Genomic DNA, 23,551 nt, shown 5'->3' with positions numbered 1-23,551 from the left:
TGAGAAAATGACTGCGGTGCGCGAAGCGGAAATCTAAAGATTAAACTCAGATGGCGAGGGAAACAGCGCTGAGATAGACAGTGATGGGATATGGTGATGCTACTAACAGAAGTCAGAGAAAGGGGTTGCGCTATTTTCTTTACAGGTTGCACAGCGGGATAATAATGAGTAACTTGATTTAAATGTCTGGGCCATCAGAAATGCTTAATAAAAATGTATGAGGGAAGCCAGAGCTAGAGACAGAAATACAGAAATCATCAGCTAAGAAGAATCATCAAAACCACAGACTTAGACTATTTTCATTGATAGCAAGGCCTAAGCAACTGGCTGGAGTTGAAGTTATTAACGAACTTTGAGGCCAAGGAGGTAAAACGTCATAGACATTACTCTCATCCTCTGTAGTAAGAGAAAAATAAAGGAGAAATATAGGAGCTAGATGTTAAACAGGCAAGTACCCTGGATTTAAAGACAAAGCAAAAAAGAAAAACCATGAAGCACAGATAAGAGTGCAGCACACAACTCGGAGAGACGGGCACCTGGCTTGGTCTTCACTGCCTTCTCCACCTTTACACTCTAAGCCACACCCCTTCCAACACTTCAGCCTAGTCATTTGTGACTCTTTCAACAGGCCTGGAATCAAGGGATCTAGATGGTGTCAAAATTATGTGATTCTAAATAAAAGATTCTTTTATTCTCACTTCTACTACTGTCCTCAAGGTTCATGCAATATAAAAATACCCTAAAAAGACATTCTATGTACCCTTTAAAACTAAACTCAAAGAAAAACTCTTAAGTAATCATTATTTGTCAAGTATCTTAAGTGGGTAAGGATTATTTCTAAGATGTAGAGTAAACATGCAAATGGCACAATTAAAAGCTTTTTTTAAACTAAAAAATCTGTAGCTCTTCTTCTCAAGTTCTGATTTCAATCTGTGACCAACCATAATGCTTGAAAAATTAGAATGTCAGGTAAGAGACTCTACAGCTAACCTTACCTCGGAAGCAGGAGCAGCAATATTAACACTGCTTGCCTGCCCGTTCATTAGGTCCATGCTTCCCACAACATCAGTCCTTGACGCTATGTTAACAGCAACAGAAGATGGAAGGCTTCACGTCCAAGGCCACAAATACATTATTAGTCCTGTAAAAAATACACAGAAAATTTTAAATATATGTCTTATGGAAAGTTTAAGAAAACAATTCCATGCCTATCACCATGCCAAGAAATAAAAAAAACTTTACTGAACTCTATTTTTTATTTCAGCCAAGTGACTAAATCCAGCTGGAGGACGATCTTGTATGCTCTTTTCAAATAGTCAGAAACACCAAATGGGCTCAAAACATGTTAGTGCTATGTTCTTCATCAGTAAAGCATTAAGTATAATTTTTCACTTATTGTGAGAAAAATTAAAAAACATTTTAGTTTTAAGTAAATAAAGAGTGTAAAACAACATGTGGCAAAGTAATACATGGCATAACTCAAGAAATCTTGTAGAGATCTATAAAGCAACAATACTGAGTACGTTTACCATTGCTGATAAACTGGTTTACAAAGATACCACAAATAATTGAAAATAAAATATTATGGAATATGTCATACAGAGACCATAGTATGTTTATTTGTATAGGGTTTTAAAGTTTATTGAATATCTTCAATCATTATGTCACTGATCGTCACAACTGCCAATAAGACTAAATTGAGGAGGACATTTTTTATGCTCACATAACACAAGGAAACAGAGCCTCTGTGGGTAAATGAAGAGCCAAGAATAAAACTGAAGCCATCCGAATTCTAGTCAAATATTATTTCCACAACATCACATTTCTTTCCACTATACTGTAAATAAGAATATTTACTTGTGTTTTCCATCCCGCTCCACAAATAACTTGTTGTATGCACTATGTTGGTAACTTCATCCTTCTAGGATGGAATTTCTTCCTCTCTGTAAAATGACAGCAGCAAAGGGACTCAGGGCCCCTTTCCAACTTTTAATTTCAATAACCCTTGTGCATAAGAGAAATAGTAAGTTATACGGGCTTTAAAAACTGAGTCTGAAATAGCAATAATAATTCTCTTGATGCTAAGTTTCCTCTCTCTGGAGAAGCAATACAGACAATGATTTAGAAGCAGACTCTAGAACAAGACTGCCTAAGTGTGAAACCAGCAGTTAACTTTTCTGGGCTCAGTTTCCTTACCTATTTTAAAGGTAAGAGTAAGTACTTACCTCACAGAATTGTGGTGAGGAGAAATGAATACATACAAAGCCCATAAAACAGTGCTGACACATGGTAAGGGTGCAATTACAACGATGCAGATTTTGTCTACTTAATGAATCTACACAAAGCTTAAATTCCATGGAGTCTTTGAATTAAAGACGACAAAAACCTTAGTACACATCTGGCAAAATACATGTTGGTGGGTGTCTCCAAAATCCTAATTGAAATACAGTGAATGAAAACGCCTAAAATGTTTCCTGAATGTAGCAAAACATGTTGCTGGTTTTCAAATGCTTAAAAATTATTACTAATGATAGCAACCTTTAGTCACATCTGAAATTCATCTTCATTTCCTCAGATATACTCTAAATACCTGCTAAGAGCAACACATGGTGATATACTCTTTTTTTTAATGAGGAAGATATTAGAAATAATGGGTTTTTAAAACCATTTAGAAAATCAACGCAAAAGTGAACAGAGCACTGAAATACTTTAATTTCCTCTAATCTACAGCATTTCATTTTATAAACTTCATTATCCTTATGATACTATTAAGGATCAACTTATATTTACACTGCTATATAAAATGAGCTTGATAATCCAAATTCCCTCTGAAGTCAACACTCAGCAATGACATGTTTTCAAATAATTTCATTTCATTCCAGTCTAGGCATGTTGATTGATTTAGATATGAATCCATAGGTCAAGAGTGCCCCCTAGTGTTAAGAAAAAGATTTTAATTAAATTGTTAAAGGAAAGGCATTCTTAATCCACTCTTCAAAAACTTTTTTTTTTTACTATTATTTACTGAAAATGAGATAATACAGACCAGGAATAAGAATTACACATTTTTAGGGGCATCTGGGTGGCTCAATTGGTTAATTAAGAGACCGCTTTCGGCTCAGGTCATGATCCTCGAGTCCCAGGATCAAATCCCACCTTGGGCTCCCTGCTCAGCATGGAGTCTGCTTCTCCCTCTGACCCTCCCCCCTCTCATGCTCTCTGTCTCTCTCTCTCTCTCAAATAAATAAATAAATAAAATCTTAAAAAAAAAGAATTACACATTTTAAAACTATAAGACATACATTTTAAACTATTAAGTAAAGAATAAAGTTTTCTCTGACTGGTTTTAATTAAAATGCCAAATATTCCATAATATTAAGATTATATTGAAATCCATTACATGTAAAAAAAAAAAAAACCCCACAATTACAGCAAAGCATACCTCAAAGAAAATCATATTCAAAACTATTTATAAATGTACTACATGTCAATAGTATTTAATACTGTTGAAGAACAAAACTTCATATGATACCATTAAAAACACTGAGTCCTTAGAGACAGAAATGGTTTTTGTTTTTTTTTTTAGTATGTATTTCAGGACCTTCCTGTGCTTTGCACACAGGAAAGTTCAAATTAAAACAAATACATGCTTTTCCTAGTACTATGAATGGCACAATCATTCATAATTAACAATATCACAACAGCTCTTTTCTTAAATTCATTATTTCCTACTTATTCTCTTCTAAAACTTCTAAAGATAGTTAATTTCTTTTGGTTTTAAATCCCAAAACAAGCATATTACTTCTTTCCAAGAAATTATAATCCAAACACAAGGATATTGCTTCTTTCCAAGCAATATAATCCCCAAACAGGAAATCTGAAACATGTAGATTTAGTTCCTGGCTTGAGGTCACTGAACTAGATTATTAAACTGCAGGTATATTCAGTCTCCTAAACACCTTACCTTCTCAGTGAGAGTCACACCAGAAACCAGTACTTTTTAACCAAATGAACAAAGGATTAAAGTCAAAGTGTCAACTTCTCAATTAATCTCATTTCATAGTAGCAGTTACACATTTTCTAAAATAAGTTATGCTATCATCATTAGGAATATTATGCTAAAGAAATTCAATAGTTTTATAAAACATACTCTAAAAGAGTTAAGCAACCATAAGGTAAATGGTAGTGAAATGCAATTAATTAGAGCAATTTCTTTGGAAACATTCAGACAATACAGAATTGACAAGCTCATACACTTTGGCTTAAAATCTCAGTCCTAGAAATTCATCTTATGAAAACTCTGGAGAAAGAGAAAAAATTACATAGATACAGCTATTCAATCAAGCACTATTTACAATAGTGAGAACCATTTTAATGCCCTTATATACAACCACATTAAGAAATTCAAATGGACAACTATAAGAAAGATGAAAATAGAAGCGACAGGTTCAACAACAGAAACTATACCTTATTAAAAATATTCTTCTAACTTTCATGAGAAAAAATAGGGTAAAATTAAAACATCATAATTGCATAATTATCATAACTGCATAATTGCAATTCAATATTTAAAAATTACAGAGCTTGCTCTCCTTTAATATTTATTTTTAAAGAAGTATTAAAGACATATTTTACATGACACTCATGGAAGGCACAAAGATTTAAACAGCCTGGGGACGCGTGGGTGGCTCAGTTGGTTAAGCGGCTGCCTTCAGCCCAGGAGTCCTGGGCCCCAGCCCTGCACCAGGCTCCCTGCTCAGCGGGGAGTCCGCTGCTCCCTCTCCCTCTGCCCACCGCCCTCCCGCCCTTAATGCTTTCGCGCTTGCTCTCTCTCTCCAAAAAAAAAAAAAAAAAAAATCAAGCAGCCTGTGTATCATAGCGTTAAGGCAAGCTCACTTTCAGCATTTGTGACAGCTCAACTTCCACTGCCTTCTTTATTTTTTTAATCTAAGAAAATTAGAACTCAGACCCAATTCCCCAGTACTTTGTTTCAATAATTAAAGCCATCAAAATGCTCGAGTAACAAAGAAAAAAGACATAATGTCATTTTTTTTGACATAATTGATATTGAGCTATTCTAGCAGAAGTTTATTAAAAACATGGTTGCCTCTTAAAACCATTTCTAGTGTAACAGTAAAGAAGATTATCTTTACTAACCACCCTTCAAAGTTCAAGTTATTACAAAAGAAATTAAAAAGAAAAAGGTTCTGATGTACACTCAGGGTTATATGAGTCCCCCAACGCCTCCTGGAGAGAGATCAACAGCCTCCCGCCTCTGTGCTTCCACTGCTCTTTTGTCAAAATTCTAATGCCATTTATTTATGTATTTCTCCCTAATGCGTTAAGAGTTCATTGATATTAAAGACCCATATTTAAAACAAAACATGACAAAAAAATCATTATTTTTTATCTTTTCATTCAGGCACATGAACACAATACTTGATCTCAATTATCTACTTAAGTATCTGTTAAAAGAGTGAATGACACAGGACATTATATAAATGCCCAATTAAAGTATAGGGTGAATGGCAATCAAATAATCAATACATACAATACTACACACATTTAAAAGAATATGACGAGGATTTCTGCTTCCAGCATTACGGCTAATAAATAATATAAAAATCTTAGGCGCCTGGGTGGCTCAGTGTGTTAAGTGTCTGCCTTTGGCTCAGGTCTTGGTCTCAGGGTCCTGGGATCCTCCGCTCAGGTCAAGATCTCAGAGCCCCATCTTGGGGCTCCCTGTTCACAGGGAGTCTGCTTCTCCCTTTCCCTCTGCTCCTCCCCCCTGCTTGTGAGCTCTCTCTCTCAAATAAATAAATAAAATCTTTTACAAAAGAAATTCAGGAATTGTAGGTTAAATTTTGATACCAGTTGGATTGAAAAGGCAACCAAGAGATGAAAACAGAATTGAGACACACACTCTCCTCCCCACCCCACCCCACCTTTACCTAGAATAAAGCCAGACAGATTGATGGTCTACCCCATCAATGTAAGATGGTGAAAGGAAAGGAAAGGAAAGGAAAGAAAGGAGGAAGGAAGGAAGGTAGGAAGGAAAAGAGAGAGAGAGAGAGAAAGCAAGCAAGCAAGCAAAAGAAAGAATGAATGAATGAATACATACTGGCATAAGATAAGGAAACTTACCTGTCTTGGCCTGAACTTAACATTAAGGCTAAAGGAGAGTGACCACAAATTTGTCTACAAAATAAAAATCTGTAATCCTAGACATACTCCAGCAGATACAGAATGTGAATTTATACATCAGCATGGTTCAAGACCCTTAAGACAAGAAATCCACAAAAATGTGTTCACAAGCCAGAGACTCCTGGAACCCAAGGCAGATGGAGGGAACAAAAAGGCAACATGGGATTCCCACAAATAAAGCCCCACTAGGAAGCTCAAAATAAAAATTTACCAACTCTATAAGCAAACAACACACTATAACTAAAGCAGGAAATGCAACAATTATTAGGATTAACTTTTGAGAACTTTAGATGAACACTTATCTGATAAAGACTATAAAACAGGAAAGATTAAAATCAGCAGCCTTAAAATAAGAAATTGAAAACATAGCAAGCTGTTATGAAGAATGCAAGACTCCGGGGACGCCTGGGTGGCTCAGGTGGTTAAGCACCTGCCTTTGGCTCAGGTCATGATCCCAGGGTCCTGGGATCAAATCCCCACATCAGGCTCCTTGCTCAGCAGAGAGCCTGCTTCTCCCTCTACTGGTCACTCCCCCTGCTTGTGCTCTTTCTCTCTCTCTCTCTCTCTCTCTCTCTCTCTCTCTGGCATAAAAATAAAACCTAAAAAAAAAAAAAAAAGAATGCAAGACAAATAATTGTTAGAAAACCAAATAAAAATATTTTTTTTAAAAAAGAAGAATTTAGTCACTGGAGAATTAAGCATCAGATTAAACACAAGAGAATTTGTGAAGTAGAAGAGAGAAAGGAAATTATGCAAAAATTCTGTACAAAGAGTTGTGATACAGTGTGTAGAGATCAAGAGAAATGGAAAACAAAATAAGATCTAACACAGTCTAAGAGAAGTTCTAGAGGAAGAGAGATAATGAAAGGCAATATTTAAAGAGATAAAGGCTGAGAAGTTCACAGAACATGTGAAAGGCATAACTCTTCATATTCAGGAATCACAAGCCTTGAACAGAAAAAAAAAAAAGTCATAGTCTATATACGTCACTTTAAACTGGAGAATATTTGTTTTAAAAGCAAGTGGAATAAGGCACTTTACTTACATAGGAACAAAATTATATGGAAAGCTTCTCAACAAAAATAACGCACACAGAAGAAAAGAAAATATCTTCAAAGTGCTAAGAAAAAATAACTGTCAACCTAGAATTCCATACCCAGCTAAATTCTCATTCAAGAGAAGGCAAAGACACTTTTAGACAGAGAATTTACCACAGAATTAGTCCATATGGCAAGCAATTAAAAATGTAATACATGAAAAACTAATTTGTCTCAAAGTAGAAATAATTATCTTAATCATGAGTATTTAAATCACAAAGTATTTAAAAGTTCAAAACTAACTTCTATAGCTACTTTTAAAAATGATTATCTACTTTTATGCATATAAAGGAGAAGTATTTCTCCTTTTAAAGCAAATACTATCATTTGTTTTATACTGGAATACACAAATCGGTACAACAATCACAAACAAAAGATAACATCCAGTACTGCTTATTACCTCACAGGCCTGCTCTGAGTACTTTTCATTAAAAATTCACTCAGTCATCGAAACAACCCTATGAAGTAGTAACATTATACTGCATTTTTAGAGATGAGAGGACAGGTAATTTGCCCAAGCTTACACTGTAGGGACAGACAGCTGGAAGGAGGAAAAAAGGGAGGACAGATGGAGGGAGAAACAAAAGACAGAAAAGATAGATGAACTGATAAATGGGTAGCAAAAAACAAGGACAGCGGAGGAGGGCGGGGAAGGGAGAAAGGAAAGGTGGAGGGAGACAGAAGAGGAGGGAAACAGATAAGGGAAACTAAAAGGTGGGCCCTCCCTCTGAGCAAGTTCATTACGGCTAGAGGGGGAACGAGCAGGAATAATAATCAGAACACTACTACCTGTCATACTTCTATTCAGCTTCAAGAGTCATATGATTTCTACAGGATGAGATGACGTTTGAGTTTATAAAGAAAGAAAGTTGAAGGGGCGGAAGAAAGAAGTAAGAACACCATAAACGAGGGCACAAACTGAAAAGGGAAGATGGCCCATGAGGAGGCGTCGTGTGGAGTGCTGGCCTGCGGGCTTAGCAGACCCTTTGCGCTGAGCCCTGGAAAGGTTCCAAGAAGTGACAGGACCAGACCGCGGAGGGTCTCAACTGTCAAACGGGGGAATTCTGATCAGAAGGGACACACCAGGAATCATGAAAGGTTTCTAAGTAGGGAACTGAGCTTAGAAAACTAAAACCAGTTTAGTTCAAGGTTGTGTATGCCAGAGGTATGCCACTGGGTCTTAGGGAAGGTGAGTAGTAAACAACACTCTTCTACCTTTTGCCAAGAACAGCAAAGTATCTAAAGTGGTGTGCAGGCCCCTTTCCGACCCAAGCTTCTCCAATCTCTGCTCTCCAGGACCCTCTTCTAGTCTTCTGTTGTACAAAGTCTCCCACGGTCACATGGCATCCCCTTCACATCAGTCACCTTCATTTTACCATCTTACCAGCACCAGAATCCCTGGTGCTATGGAAATGGCAATCTCAGTTAGATATTAACAAAATTAATGGAATTCATGTCAATTCATGAACAACGCCCCCCATAACTCCCCTCCCCCCAATCCAGACCAAGGAGCAAAGAAAGCAGGTCAGTGGTAAAACCATGAGACATGGGATACTAATTCTTGTGACTTTAACCAGGTGTATTATGCTGGGTTATTTAATCTCTGAATTTTGTTTTTTTCATTTATAAATAAGGGATGACAAAATATACCCCAGAGAGATTTTGTAAGAATTAAAAGAAATCATAGGAAAAACTCCATGCATATAGAAATGGTATAGTATAATGGAAAAGAACAAAGACTTTGGAGTCAGAAAACCCTGGGTTCAAACCCTGGTCTAGGCACTATCAGCCAACTGTAAGGCCTTGGGCAAGGAACCTTGCTGATATTTAAGCAGAGGCTCCAAGTCCACCTATCAGTGGTGTGGCTTAAAGAAAAAAAGGAGAGGAGGAGGCACACCTCTAATAAGAGTCATTCTTCTACTTGTAAATTCCAGAAGCATGTGAAAATTACAATATAAATCAATGGATTAGAAAGCATAAAATGTTCCTCTAAATGAAGCATTTTGAAAGACGTTAAGTACACTGGAAAAGAAATTTACTAAATGATTAAAAACATTTTTACTTAAAAAATATTCATTTCTTAGAAAGAAGTTCTAAACGTGTAAACATGTTAACTAATATCTCAGCACAAAAAAATACACAAATATGTTGCCAATACTAGGCCACTGAATTTAATGATGAGGGGTCTCTTAAGAGACTAATTTGTAAGTGTAGATTAAATGTAAATGTTCTAAATTATTTTATAAATTTATTCAAAAGCACACAACTTGAAATTATTCCATCTATCCCCAGTATTATAGAATAAGTAGTAAAAAAATTCTAAGCTACAATTCATTCTTTTCTTTTTTTTTTAAGATTTTATTTATTTGACAGAGAGAGACACAGTGAGAGAGAGAACACAAGCAGGGGGAGTGGGAGAGGGAGAAGCAGGCCCCCCACAGAGAAGGGAGCCCAATGCGGGACTCGATCCCAGGACCCTGGGATCATGACCTGAGCCGAAGGCAGATGCTTAAAGACTGAGCCACGCGGGCGCCCTGCTGCAATTCATTCTTAATCAAAGGGTAGAAAGCATTTTTTTAAATGACAGCAATTCATATGGCTAAGAAAAACACACCAAACTGTTAAGAAAAAAAGACAAATTCTGGAGAAACTTCAATCACTGTAAGCCAACCACAATGACAGGGTTAGCAATTTCACACCACCCACACTGCAAAAGAAAAAAAAATTGATAATGTCTAAATTAATCCACACATTTAGAAGTCTCATGTCAAAAGAACTAAATTAATTATTTCCCAGCAAGACTACTTGCTAGATCACTTATCAAATTATTATTTAAGTTAAACACCTTTATATTTTTTCCAGGCATGTATTTTATTTCTAAATATTTTGGGTACATACTTCAGATGTGTATGAGAATCTGAAGATTACTTTCAAAACAAACTAAACTTAGATCTTAAATTAAAAGGAGAAAGGTTAAGGATAGCAGAAAATTGTTCACCTATCACGATGCCACCTTACTACCCTACCTGAAGTAGAGTGCATACATTAATAATGGGCAACGAAAAGTAACTGACCCATGTAAAATGTACCCCACCATCTATATAATAGCAGTTATTATTTCCCAAAAATGTAAAGAAAGGCTTAAAAATAATGAAGCTACTTTAAAGAATACACTAGGATTAAAATGGTTTTACCTTAAGTCAATAAAGAGACTCTACACATAAGCCTTTCAGATGTGATTCTGTTGTATTTGTACTGAAGTGCAGAAGTAACAGAATGATCCATTTACTAACTGGCCCATATCTACGCAGAAAGCTTTTATTTCCATATACCTAACTGGCCCAAAACTAGATACTTGATGAGAGGTTTTCAAAGGATTGAACATTAAAAGGGGAAGTCTTAAGTAATGCCTTTAAAGGTTCTGCTCTATCTCCAGCAGAGAAGTTCACTTAAGATGATTTGCCAAGTGACTCTACTACATAAGAGCTCTGAGATCTCCTGCCGCAAGCTGTCCCAAAATATAAACATAGGTAAACTAGAATTCAGATAACAGAAAGAAAGTTGCAGGCAAAAAGTTAAACTGTGCTCCAAATGTGTCTGTTTTGTATCTTTTTGGTTTGGGTGTGTGTACATTTTGCCAGATGCTCTGCTCAGAAGACTAGCCCATAAAAGTCCATTTAACTCATAATACCACATATTTGAAATAAAACAAAGAACCCAACATAGTATACAATATTAACAATTAAAGCATGAAAACAATCCAGCTGAATCAGAAAGAGCTTTACATATTTGGCAAAAGTTTGCCACTACAGGCCCAGAAATGGTCAGAGAGGAACTCAGAGTGTGGTAGCATCAAACTGTGAAACAAACAGCAGTCAGTCAAAGACTCCATGGTCGGAGTGAAACTTTGCGTGAGCTAACAGTACAGCACTGCTTCCCTTTAAGCTGTAAGAAAAAAGAAGGAGCCTAGAAAGAGGAGCAATTAAATAGCTTGGACACCCAAGAGATTCTTCTACCTGAAATGGAAGGCTAAGCTGAACATCACTGAACGATCCACAGGCAAAGGATTATACACAGTGCAACACTATACAGTCACTAAAATATCACAAAAGAAAACACACTGACACATGGGAAAATACTAACAGCATACTGCTAAATGAGTAAAGCAATTTACCAAACAGTATTTAAGGTATAATCCTTCTGGCTGTTGTTATTATTATTTTAGTATAGATCAGAGATTATACCAACAGGCACTACAATGTAGCTATCTCCAGGTTTCCAAGTCAATTCTTCCCTAACGCTGGCTTACCTGTATATTTTAAAATTTCTACAGAGACATTATTTTTATTACAAAAGAGTAAAAAAAAAGTGTCTTCCTACAGATTGCTTATCAGTTGCAAGAGGAAAATAAGTAGCTACACTGTGTGAAGAAATAGGACAACACCTTGAGTGTGTGGATCAGAATTACCATCGCCACTGAGGAACAGAATGACATCATGTGGCTCTGTCATGATATTCTGGGAAGGCCCAGCACTTAGGAGTAGTTGAGCCGGGGATGCATAACCTGAATCTAATCTCAAGGAAATGGACAAAAATAAACTGAGCAACATTCTATTAATTCATTCTTTTAAAAAATCTCAGTGTTTCATGAAGCACAAAGAAAGGCTGAGGAACCATTAAAACTTAAAGGAAACTCAAGAGACATGACAACCAAAGAGCCTGTACTGGAGGGCAGTAAATAATCTAAAATATCCGAACAATTCACAAAATTGGAACATTAACTATAAAGTACTGTACCAGTTTCCCAAATTTGATAACTTCACTGTGGTTACATAAAAGAATAATTTTGTTCTTAAGAAATACAACTGAAATATTTAGAAGTAAAGGGGGTATGAGGTATGCAAACTAATTTCAAATATTTTGGGAAAACAGTATGTATGTGTATATGAGAGAAGTGAGTAAATGATAAAGCAAATGGGGAAAAATGTGAAAAAAAAAACTGGTGACTTTGTGACTTTTACCTACACTTATAACTGACAGTTTGAAATTATTGCAAAATAGAAGGTGGGGAGAACCCTACTTCAATTTGCGAAATTTCATAGAAACTTAAGCTACACATCCCATAAAAAGTACAACTCTTCCCACCAACAGATGGCGTTAGTGGTCACTTTTGACTTCAGAGCCAAAATGGTCTTATAAACAGCCTTTTAGAATTAAGCTACATATATCCACAAATATTTTTGTCTAGTGTTATTAATACAAAGAATAATACAGATGAATATTATTTAAGAGGCAGAAAATACTTTGGAGATCCCAACTTAGGGTACATTTCAAATCCTCAGGTCTTCCCTTATTTTACTCCCAAGGCAGGCCCTACCCCCACTCTTCAAAAATCATGGCTATGGTAATTTACTATCAAGTGATAGAAACTGTTGTATTCTTCAAATGTGCAAGAATGAAAGAAGGGGAGGGAAGAAAAATGAAAGTAAAGATAAAGAAAAGGAAGAGTGGGAAAAAAGCAAGTCTGCTTACTCACAGTTTTATTCCAATTCCCTGATTTTACAGAAGACAACAATCTCATGGGAGGTTCTATGACCTGGCCAAGCTCACATAAACTCAGTTAATCGCAGAGGTAAGTCTTAAATCAAGTCTTCTGTTTGCTAATCCTCAGCACTTTCTACAATAGCAAATTACCTGCCCCCTAACCAACCCCTAATTGAATGTCTAAATACTGTGAAAACCTGGGGGTGGCAGAGGGGGAAATATCTAATTTCTCTATCTAATTTCTCTCCATCTTCACTTCTAAAAGAAGTTCATTAGGTGAACAAGGAAACACAGGAAATAGGATGTACAAAGGCTAGGAATGGTGAAATCCTTTGTCACTGGCATTTAGGGAACTGCCAATCGTTAAGCACAGTATAATTAAAAGGGCAAAATGTAAAAGAGATGAGAACCTTCAGGAACTGAGTCTGGAGAAGTAGGTATAAAGGGCAATGTTTGTTACAGCAAAAAGAAAAGCCTGGACTTTATCCTGTAGGCAATAAAAAGGCAGAGTCCTTATAAATGGACTACTAATTTATATGATCTGGGAAGTTTCATTCAGAAGGAAAGATTTACATTGCACACACACAGAGACCGTATTTGTCATTCCTACTGAATTCAGAAGTCTCAACAAAGATACCAATGTGATGACTTCAAGTACAACAGGACCTCGATGTTTCTGAGGAATCTGTCCCAGGACATCTTGAAAAATCCCCAAATTTGAAACTACTACTACTAGGGCATATAACACATTTAAGTATAACTAATTTTTTTTTACTCCTACAAGCCTTTTAATGAATCTAAAAATAGTGAAATAATTTATACTTATTACACTGCCATACAAATGCAAAGTAGACTGATTTATACCATTAACTTAAGACACCACAGAATCTTACATTTTACTCTATCCAAAATTCCTCCTCCTAGACCTATTGCTTTTTGTTTCCCTTTGGTCCCCAGCATTAGGAGTTGGCTTGGGCAGCATAAACAGTACTGGCCACAAAAGTTACTAAGCAAAAAGGTAGAACATAACCAATGCCGCAGAGATGTGCCTACTTAATTGAAACCACTTAAAAGCATAAAGGTGAACAAAAATCAAAATGGCTGCATTCCTGCTTCAGCATGGAGGCTCAATTTTAAACTAATCTTTTTCCTCTCTTTGGAAAACTTCCCCTCCTCCCTTCTTAGTCTTTTTTGTTTCCCGAACCCAGTACTACCCTCAAAACATGAACAACTAAGCCAGCAGCATGTACACAGTTCCTGTCAAAACCGGCTAGATCCTGTATTTCCCTATAACCCTCCCAGCCCCTTCCCCCAGGTGGGCTTGCAGTTTTGAAGGCCTTTAGCCTGCTGCAACCTCCTTTGCCCGGCAAAGCAATAAAGCTATGGTTCCTCTTTATCCCAAACTCTGCCTTCGTATTGTACTTTGGCTCTGAAGCACAGAGGTCGGTTTTCGACAACAGTGTGATGGACTAGTAACACATCTGTGTTCAGCAAAATTACAAATCATCATATGTCATACACTTGTCAAGTCATTCACAGAACAGTGAAAACCACAAGTGTTAATTTGTGAAAGACAGCGATCCATTCTCTCAGTCACTAGCCAAAAAAGCATCATGTACTCTAACAGTAAAAATCCCACTGGCCTTTTAAAAAGTAGCAATGCCTATAACAACATAAATATTTGCATGGCGACTTGTATCTTACACATACACCTTAAAATAACTTCAGAAGGATTTCAAGAAATCTTGTTTTAGGGGCACCTGAGTGGGCTCAGTCAGTTGGGCATCTGTGTTCGGCTCAGGTTGTGATCCCAGAGTCTTGGGATCGAGTCCTGCATCAGGCTCCTTGCTCAGCGGGAAGCCTGCTTCTCCCTCCCCCACTCCCCCTGCTTGTGTTCCTGCTCTCACTATCTCTATCTCTATCAAATAAATAAATATTTTTTAAAAAAAGAAATCTTGTTTTAGTAAATTTACAATATAGTTTTCCATTAGGAGAGTTTATTCAGAACCGACCGAAGTGGGTCTCTGAAAATGTTTACTCCTACGCATGTTCCTGGGCCACCTACTGACCAGAAGAAGAGAATTTCCTGTATAAATACTGAGGTGCTGTAGAGATTGGAACACTGCTCTTCATTTAAGAGCCCAAGATAAATATATATTCAACTTAGGAAACTGAGGCTCAAAGAGGTTAAGAAGAGAGTTACCTCTTAAGAGCAAAGCAATCTTCCCTAGAAGTTTTCCTCCTCTCGTTCTCCTCCCCATCCCAACACCAAAAAAGGAAGGTTTCCCTACAAGTATCACTGGCTACAATTCCTTCATACTTATTTATGTCTGACAAAGGAAATGTCAGGAAAGTCTTCACTAAGAATCTGATATTTGAAAATGAGTCTTAACAAGTAGAAACTGGGCAGATGGAGGGGAAGTAGTCAGGATATTCCTGGCAAGAGAAAATAATACTTCCAAAGACAGAGGAATGGGAGAAACTGGCATGACAGGAGAATATTGGTTAATTCTTTGCAGAAAAAAAACATGCGCACGTGTGTGTGTGTGTGTGTGTGTGTGTGTGTGTGTGAGAGAGAGAGAGAGAGAGAGAGAGAGAGAGAGAGAGAGAGAGAGGGGGGGGGGAGGGAAGGAGAGAACACGGACAATAAATTGCAAAGACAGACTAAAGACAGATCATGAAGCATGTACAACAGCATGAGAAGAAACATGTACTTTATTCTCTAAATCAGAATTTCTTAACTAGGAGACCATGAATTAAATCCTAGGGCCATGAACTGTACAACTTCCCCCAAAGTATGAAAATTATGTAATGAACACTCACAAAAATTAATTTTCCTGGATCCACAGCTATCAAATGATTTTCAAAGGGACCCAGGAATAAAAAGTGGTTAAGAACCACTATTCTGGGTGACTGGGAGTTACACCGTATAATTACAGGCAGGGATGTGTGCCATAACACTTTTATTTTAGAAAAGAAACTGGCAACATGCGTGGAGGCTGGTGGATTAGAGAGAACCTTAAAAGCAGAGACAGCAATAAGGTTATTGCCCTACTTCAGCCAGGAGATTATAAATACATTTTTAAAACCTAATTCCACAGACTTTTCCAAAAGTCAACTTGCTAGAATTTGTTGAACATCTGCATATGGGGTGTGAGCAAGAAAAGGTGTGAGCATGCCTTATCATTCTACTTCTCCTTTATAGCTCATGCCATTCACTCATTCCACGCCATCATCTGTAAGGGCCATTCAGTGCATGAGAGCAGTTCATGTGAAAGGGCACCACTTTCTTCCATATGCAACCAGCTACCACTGGGAACTAACCGGACAACACCAAATGTCCCAAAGAAGAAATGCTCATGGTCTAGAACAGGGGCCAGCAAACTACGGACCACAAGCTAAATTGAGCCCTGTTTCTGTAAATTAAAACTGTGTTATCAGAACACAGCCACACTCATTCATTTATGTATTGTTTATGGTTACTTGCATCCTCCCAAAGGCAGGCCTGAATAGATGTAACAGAGACTGCATGGCCTGCAAAAAAAAGCCTAAAGTATTTACGATCTGGGCCTTTATAGAAAAAGTTTGCAGATCCCTGACCCAGAACAAAACCTGGGACAGAGAAAGCACTCCTTTAATACAACAGATGGGGTAAGCAGAGGAAAGCTGTATGCAGACCAAATTCGACACGTCACATCAGTCTTCTGAGGTGGTCACAGACACGTATGTAGTAGCAGCCAGTTACTCCTGAATGAATCGAATATACAAACATCCAAGAATGACTCTATTGGAAAAATGACACTCCATGCAAGCAACATATTAAGAGCCAATGTTCTCAACCCAATCCAAATCCTTGTCCTTAGCCCTCTTTCTTCCACTCAAATCTGCCTTCTCCCTCCTTTGGGTTCTCTTTTAAGATGGAAAAAGAAGAAAATACTAAGATCCAAGTATCATGATGTAAAACTGCTCAAGTGTCTGATCTGAGAACAAGGGTCTTGGTCTATTTGTGGAACATGAGCAAAAAAGGTGGCCAGATAGGCATTTTAAATTAATGACTCTTAAATCTAAATTTTATATTTCAAATAGCCACGAATTATTTGAAAAACAAACAAAAGTCCACTGATTAAAATTAGGCTTTACTGATAGCATCTAATAGACTTGGTTGGAAAATTATATATGCATGGTAGTGGTGAGTTTTAACATTTTTTTCAAATGATATAAAAACAAATACTGCAATACATCCAAATAGATTAACTCCAGGTAGCTTTGGGGGCATCTGAGTGGCGCAGTAAAAGGACTCTTTAGTTTTGGCTCAGATCTGATCTCAGGGTTGTGAGATCGAGCCCTGGGTCGGGCTCCACCCTCAGCGCAGAGTCTGAGATTCTCTCTCCCTCTCCTTCTGCCCCTCCTGCTCGTGCTCTCGCTCTCTCTCATATAAATCCTTAAAAAATAGTATTTCAAAAATAAAAGAGTCTCATAAATACGTCATCCACACATTCCCAAAAGTGTAATACACTACTTTCTCCAAAGACTTTTGTTTAGCAACTTGTTTTGCCAGTAATATGTTGAACACAGGAATGTGTAATAACACAGGATTCAAATAATAAGTGGCTACAATGACTTTAGAAACTCTCAATCAGGGTTTCTCAACCCTAGCACTATTTCTTTCAAGCTTTATTTATTTGAGAGAGCAAGAGAGAGAGATACAGAGAAAGAGAGAGAGATAGAGAGAGAGTGCTCACAGAGGGAGAGGGAGAAGCAGACTCCCTCCTGAGCAGGGAGCCTGACAACATGGGGCTCGATCCCAGGACCCCGGGATCACGACCTGAGCAGAAGGCAGATGCATAACCAACTGAGCCACCCAGGTGCCCCATCCTAGCACTACTGACATCTGAGACCAGATAATTCTCTGTTGAAGGGGACTGTGCTGTGTATTGTAGGCTGTTTGGTAGCATCTGTGGCCTCTATCCACCAAATGCCATTAACAGTTACAATCAAACGTCTCCAGATTCTGCAAAATGTCCCCTGGGGGGCAAATCACCCCAGGTGAGAACCACTACTTCAAATGAGTTAAATTTCTTGATGATTTCCAAGAAAAAGATTTCAGCCGACTTTTCCTGCTTTGTGTATATCAAAAATAATTATGTGAAAGATACAGCAGTGACACATGTTATATAAGCAGTTTTTAGTAAATCTTTTATCAATTCATATCTATATTAGGCTCTTTATCACATCACTTTTTAAAAACAGCTTTACTTATACATAGGTGGCATGCACATGTTCAAAGTATACAGTAAATACCCACGGAAAAAATCTCTACAATCAAGATAGTGAACATACCCAGTTGCTCCCAAGGTGCCTGGTTTCATTCAGGGTAATTATTTTGAGATTCATCTGTGCTCTTGTGTGTATCAACAGCCCATGCTTTTTTATTGCTAAGTAGAATGGATATATCACAATTTGTTTATCCATTCATTTACTGATGAGCATCTGGATTTTAGCAGTTATTACAAATAAAGCTGCTGTGAATATTAGTATGCAAGTCTTTTCTCTTCAGTAAGTATCTAGGTATAGAACAGCTGGTAGGTCTGTATTTAACATTTTAAGAAACAATCAAACTATTTCCTAAAGTGGTTGTACTATTTACAGTCCCAATAGCAAAGTAGAGAGTTCAAGTTCTTTCACACCCTTGCCAATACTTGGTAATTAGCCTTTTTGGTAATTCTAATAGGTATGTATTGGTAGCTCATTGTGATTCTAACTTACAGTTCTCTAATGACTAATATGTTTAATATAGGTTATATATAAATATTTGAGAATTCTTTACATATTCTAGATATAAATCTTTAGATATTTGATTTGCAAATATTTTCTCCCACTCTACAGCTTGTCTTTTCATTCTCTTAATATTTTTTGAAAAGCACACATTTTTAATTTGATAAAGTTCATTTCATTAATGTGTTGTTTTATGAATTGTGCTTTTTGTATTACATATAAAAATATTTGCCTAACTCAAGATCACAAAGATTTTCTCCTGTTTTTGTCTAAAAGTTTTATAATTTTAGGTTTTTACATTCAGGTTTATGATTCATTTTGAGCTAATTTTTGCAGGCAAGATACAGATTGAAGACCATGTGCTTGTATATGGATATCCAATTGTGCAAACATCATCTGTCAAATGGACTACCCTTTCTCTTCACCAAATTGCCTTTGTGCTTGGTTAAAATTCAGTTGTCTATATATGCACTGGCTTATTTCTGGATTCTTCTATCCCACTGATCTATTTCTCTGTCTTTACATGAGTACTATACTGTTTTGATTACTTTAGTGAAGTGGGATATTGGGTAGTATTAACTCTCCAACTTTGTTGTTCTTCAAAGTTGTTTCTGCTATTCTAGGTCCTTTTCATTTCTATATGAATTTTAGAATTGGCCTGTCAATTTCTACAAGAAAGCCTGCTAAGATTTTGGAATGGGACTGCACTGAGTCAACAGATCAATTTGGGGAGAGCTGTCATCTTAGCAACAATGAATCTTTCAACCCATGAACAAGGACTACCTCCCCAGTTATCTAAGTGCTCTTCAATTTTGTTCAGCAATGCTGTGTAGTTTTCAGTATTTCATATGTGTTGAATGCTGTGTAGTTTTCAGTATTTCATGTGTTGCTACTGCCGATGGTACTGGTTTTATTCAATTTCAATTTCTGACTGTTTGCTCTAGCTTAAGAAGTGCAATTGATATTTATATATTGATCATGTATCCTGTAACTTTACTAAACTCACTTGTTAGTTTGTGGATTCCAACAGATTTTCTACAATCCTGTCATCTGCAGAAAAAGACACTTTTACTCCCTCATTTCTATTCTAGAAGCCTTTTTTGTTTCCCTTGCTTGACTACACTGCCTGGAACCTCCAGTACACTGTGGAACAGAAGTAGTGAGAGTGGACAATTTTGCCTTGTGTTAGGTCTTAAGGAGAAAGCATTTGGTCTTCAACTATTAAAATTATATTATCTGTAGTTTTTTCAGAGATGTCCTTTATTGGGCTGAAGAAGTTCCTTTCTAATCCTAATTTGCTCAGAGTTACTATCTGGAATGGAAGTAGGATTATCAAATGCTTTTTTCTTTCTGCATTTATTGAATCACACAGCTTTTTTTTAGTTGGTTAACAGAATGAATTGCATTGATTGCTTTTTAAATGCTAAACTAACCTTGCATTCCTGGAATAAACCCTATTTGGTCATGATTTTTTGTTTTGTTTTAAAAATGGTTACTTTCGATTTACTATAATTTATTTATAGAGTATGTGCATGTATGCTCATGTGGGATATTTCTGTGTAGTTTCTTTTCTCCTAATGTCTTTACCTAGTTTGAATATAAAGGTAATGCTAGCCTCATAAAGTAACTTAAGAAGTATTCCTTTCTTTGCAATTTTCTGAAAGTGTTTGTTTATAAATGGTATAGTTTATTCCTTAAATATTTAGAATTTACTTGTGAAGCCATCTGGACCTAGGTTTTTTTTTTTTTTTTTTTTGTGGGAATATTTTAGCAGACTCGATTTCCTGAATAGAGACAAGACCACTCAGGTTATCTATTCCTTCTATTTTTTTTTAAGATTTATTTGAGAGAGACAGCAAAAGAGCAAGTGAGAGAATACAAGCAGGGGGAGCTGCAGAGAGAGAGGGAGAGCAGGAGAAGGAGAAGACTCTGCACTGAGCAGGGAGCCCAACACGGGGCTCAATCCCAGGACCCTGAGATCATGACTTGAGCCAAAGACGCTCAACCTCTCAAGTGTCTGAGCCACCTAGGTGCCCCATCTATTCCCTCTTGAGTGAAGTTTAGCAGTATGTGTCTTTTAAAGAATTTGTCGATTTCATCTCTGTTGTAAAATTTACAAGCATAATGTTGTTCATAATATTCCCTTTTATTGTTTAGAATCTGTAGTGTTGTCACTTCTGTCATTCCTGATACTAGCCAGTCTGGTTAAAGCTTTATTCATTGTATGGAACTTCCCAAAGAAATAGTTCTTGGTTTCACTGATTTTTGTCTATTGTTTTTCTGTTTCCTATACATTTTCCCATACTGATCTTTACCATTTCTTTTCGATTACTCTGGTTTAATCTGTTTGTTTTCTGATTTCTTTTTTTTTTTAAGATTTTATTTATTTATTTGACAGAGAGAGACACAGCGAGAGAGGGAACACAAGCAGGGAGAGTGGGAGAGGGAGAAGCAGGCTTCCCACTGAGCAGGGAGCCCGATGTGGGGCTCAATCCCAAGACCCTGGGATCATGACCTGAGCCGAAAGCAGACGCTTAATGACTGAGGCACCCAGGTGCCCCTGTTTTCTGATTTCTTAAGGTGGAAGTGGGGGTAATTAATTTGAAGTCTTTTTTCTTTTCTAATATAGGCATTCAGTGCTGTAAATTCCCTCTTAGGTACTACTTTAGTGGCAGCTCATAAATTCTGGTATGTTGCATTTTCATTTAGTACAAAATACTTTTTAATTTCCTTTTGATCTATTCTTTGACCCACAGGTTATTTAGAATTATATTATTTACTTTACAAGTATTCGTAAATTTTCCACAGTTTTCTGCCAATAATTTCTAATTTTAATTCCACAGTGATTACAAAACATAGGTTCTCAATCCTTTTAAATTACTGAGACTTGTTTTATGGCCCAAAATATGGTCCATCATGGAAAATGTACTTAAGAAGAACCGAGAAGAATACTTGGCTGTTGTTAGCTGGAATATTCCATAAACGTTAATTAGGTCAAATTGGTTGACAGTATTGTTCAAGTCCTCTATTATCTTTGTGATTTTCAATATTCAGAGAAGGGTACTAAAATCTCCAACTAAAATTGAGAATTTGACTATTTCTTCTTTGGGGTTATATCAATTTTTAATATATTTCTGTATTTTTAATGTATTGCTCTCTTAATAGAAGCAAAAAAATGTTTAGAACTGTTATGTCCTCTAAATTAACCAACTTTTTATCATTATATAATGATATCCTTTATCCTTGGAAATATCCTTTGCTCTGAATGAAGTCTATTTTGTCTAATATTAATATAGCCACCCTTTCTTTTGACTATTGTAAGTATGGTATACCTTTTTCCAGTCTTTACTTTTATAACCTATTTGCACTTTTAAAGTGTTTCTTATAGGCATATATAGTTAGGTCTTGCTTTTTTAGCTAATCTGACAATCTCTGCCTTTTAACTGGTATTTTCAGACCATTTATATTTGATGTGATTATGGATATGGTTAGGTTTAAGTCTATTATCTTGTTATTTGTTTCTATTTATTCCATGTACTTTTTCCCCCTTTTAATGCCTTCTTTTGAGTTAAATAACTATTATTTTCTGATTCCATTTTATCTCCTTTGATGGATTAACCTATAACTTTTTTTAAAAAAATAGGATTGCTTTAGGATTTATAGTACACATCCTTTAACTTACCATGGCCTACCTTCAAGTGATAATATACCACTTCAACTGCAGTATAAAAATCTTGTAACAGTATACTACCTAGTATTGTATCTTGCCCACCTAAGTCTCTGTACCTGAAAAAATAGGAGAGAAGCATTAGAAAAGTGTAAATGAAATAGTGGTAAGAAACTGAGACCTTCTCCTTGGTTTCATTTAAAAAGGTAAATAAGAAATGAAAAAGAGGGACGCCTGGGTGGCTCAGTCAGTTAAGCGTCTGCCTTTGGCTCAGGTCATGATCCCAGCAAGTCCCACATTGGGCTCCTTACTCAGCAGGGAGCCTGCTTCTCCCTCTGCCTGCCGCTCCCCCTGCTTGTGCTCTCTCTTGATCTTTCTCTCTGACAAATAAATAAATGAAATCTTTATTTTTTAAAAGATTTTATTTATTTGAGTGAGAAAGAGTGAGAGAGAGAGAAAGCACAAGAGGGGGTAGGGTCAGAGGGAGAAGCAGACTCCCCGCCGAGCAAGGAGCCCGATGTGGGAATGGATCCTGGGACTCCAGGATCATGACCTCAGTCGAAGGTGCCCAATAAATAAAATCTAAGAAAGGAAGGAAGGAAGAGGAAATATGTGTTTAAAAATTAAAACTCTACAACTATACGACCTATGTTCAAATCCTAGCTCTGCCACTTACATATCGTATATAACTTCAGGCAATATGGCTAGCCTTCTATTTCTACCTCTTTAAAATAAACAATAAAATAAACAATAGGACCTACACTTCACCAGGTTATCATGATGATCCAATGAGTTAATAGAGGTAAAATGCTGAGAACAGCACCAAGCCTCTATTAAGTCCTTAATAAATAAATACCAAATCTTATTATTCAAATTACATAAGACAGTATTTTTTTTTAATGCTCCAGAGACTACCTAAAATACTATTTCTTACCCAGCCTGCACCCTGGGTTGCCCTACTCTAAGTGAATCTGCAAGCAAATTAACTTCTTAGGTTCTTTAAGCTATAAGAAATTCAAGTTACCCAAGTAGTATTTCATATATATATATAATGACATGTATATGATACATGTATATATGACATCATACAGATATGCTATTTATTGAACATGTTATATGCTTAGCATTGTTCTAAAAGTTGTGTCATCTCATTTAATCTTCATATCATATGAAGAAAGCTATTATTTATGATGCTCATGTTATAGACATGAAAAGTTAAATAACCTGCCCAAGATCACAAGTTAGTAAAGAATACAGCCAGAAT

General features: G+C 36.6%; 1 protein-coding gene across 2 annotated transcripts in view; it reads right to left on the bottom strand.

Moving 5' to 3' along the window:
• RALGPS2 (Ral GEF with PH domain and SH3 binding motif 2) overlaps window positions 1-23,551 on the bottom strand; it is a 153,129-nt gene that overhangs the window by 117,294 nt on the left and 12,284 nt on the right. For both annotated transcript variants that reach the window (XM_025878121.2, XM_025878122.2), the window contains exon 2: window positions 996-1,141. In XM_025878121.2, coding sequence (XP_025733906.1) covers window positions 996-1,052 — 57 coding nt within the window. In that variant the 5' untranslated portion in view covers window positions 1,053-1,141. The remainder of the gene's footprint in view (window positions 1-995; window positions 1,142-23,551) is intronic.

The sequence above is a fragment of the Callorhinus ursinus genome, unplaced genomic scaffold, assembly GCF_003265705.2.
Source record: "Callorhinus ursinus isolate GAN/ISIS: 27379988/994484 unplaced genomic scaffold, GSC_fseal_2.0 scaffold13, whole genome shotgun sequence".
NCBI classification, from domain to species: domain Eukaryota; kingdom Metazoa; phylum Chordata; class Mammalia; order Carnivora; family Otariidae; genus Callorhinus; species Callorhinus ursinus.
The sequence above is the reverse complement of the archived record's forward strand: the minus strand, read 5'-3'. Positions and strand labels throughout refer to the sequence as shown.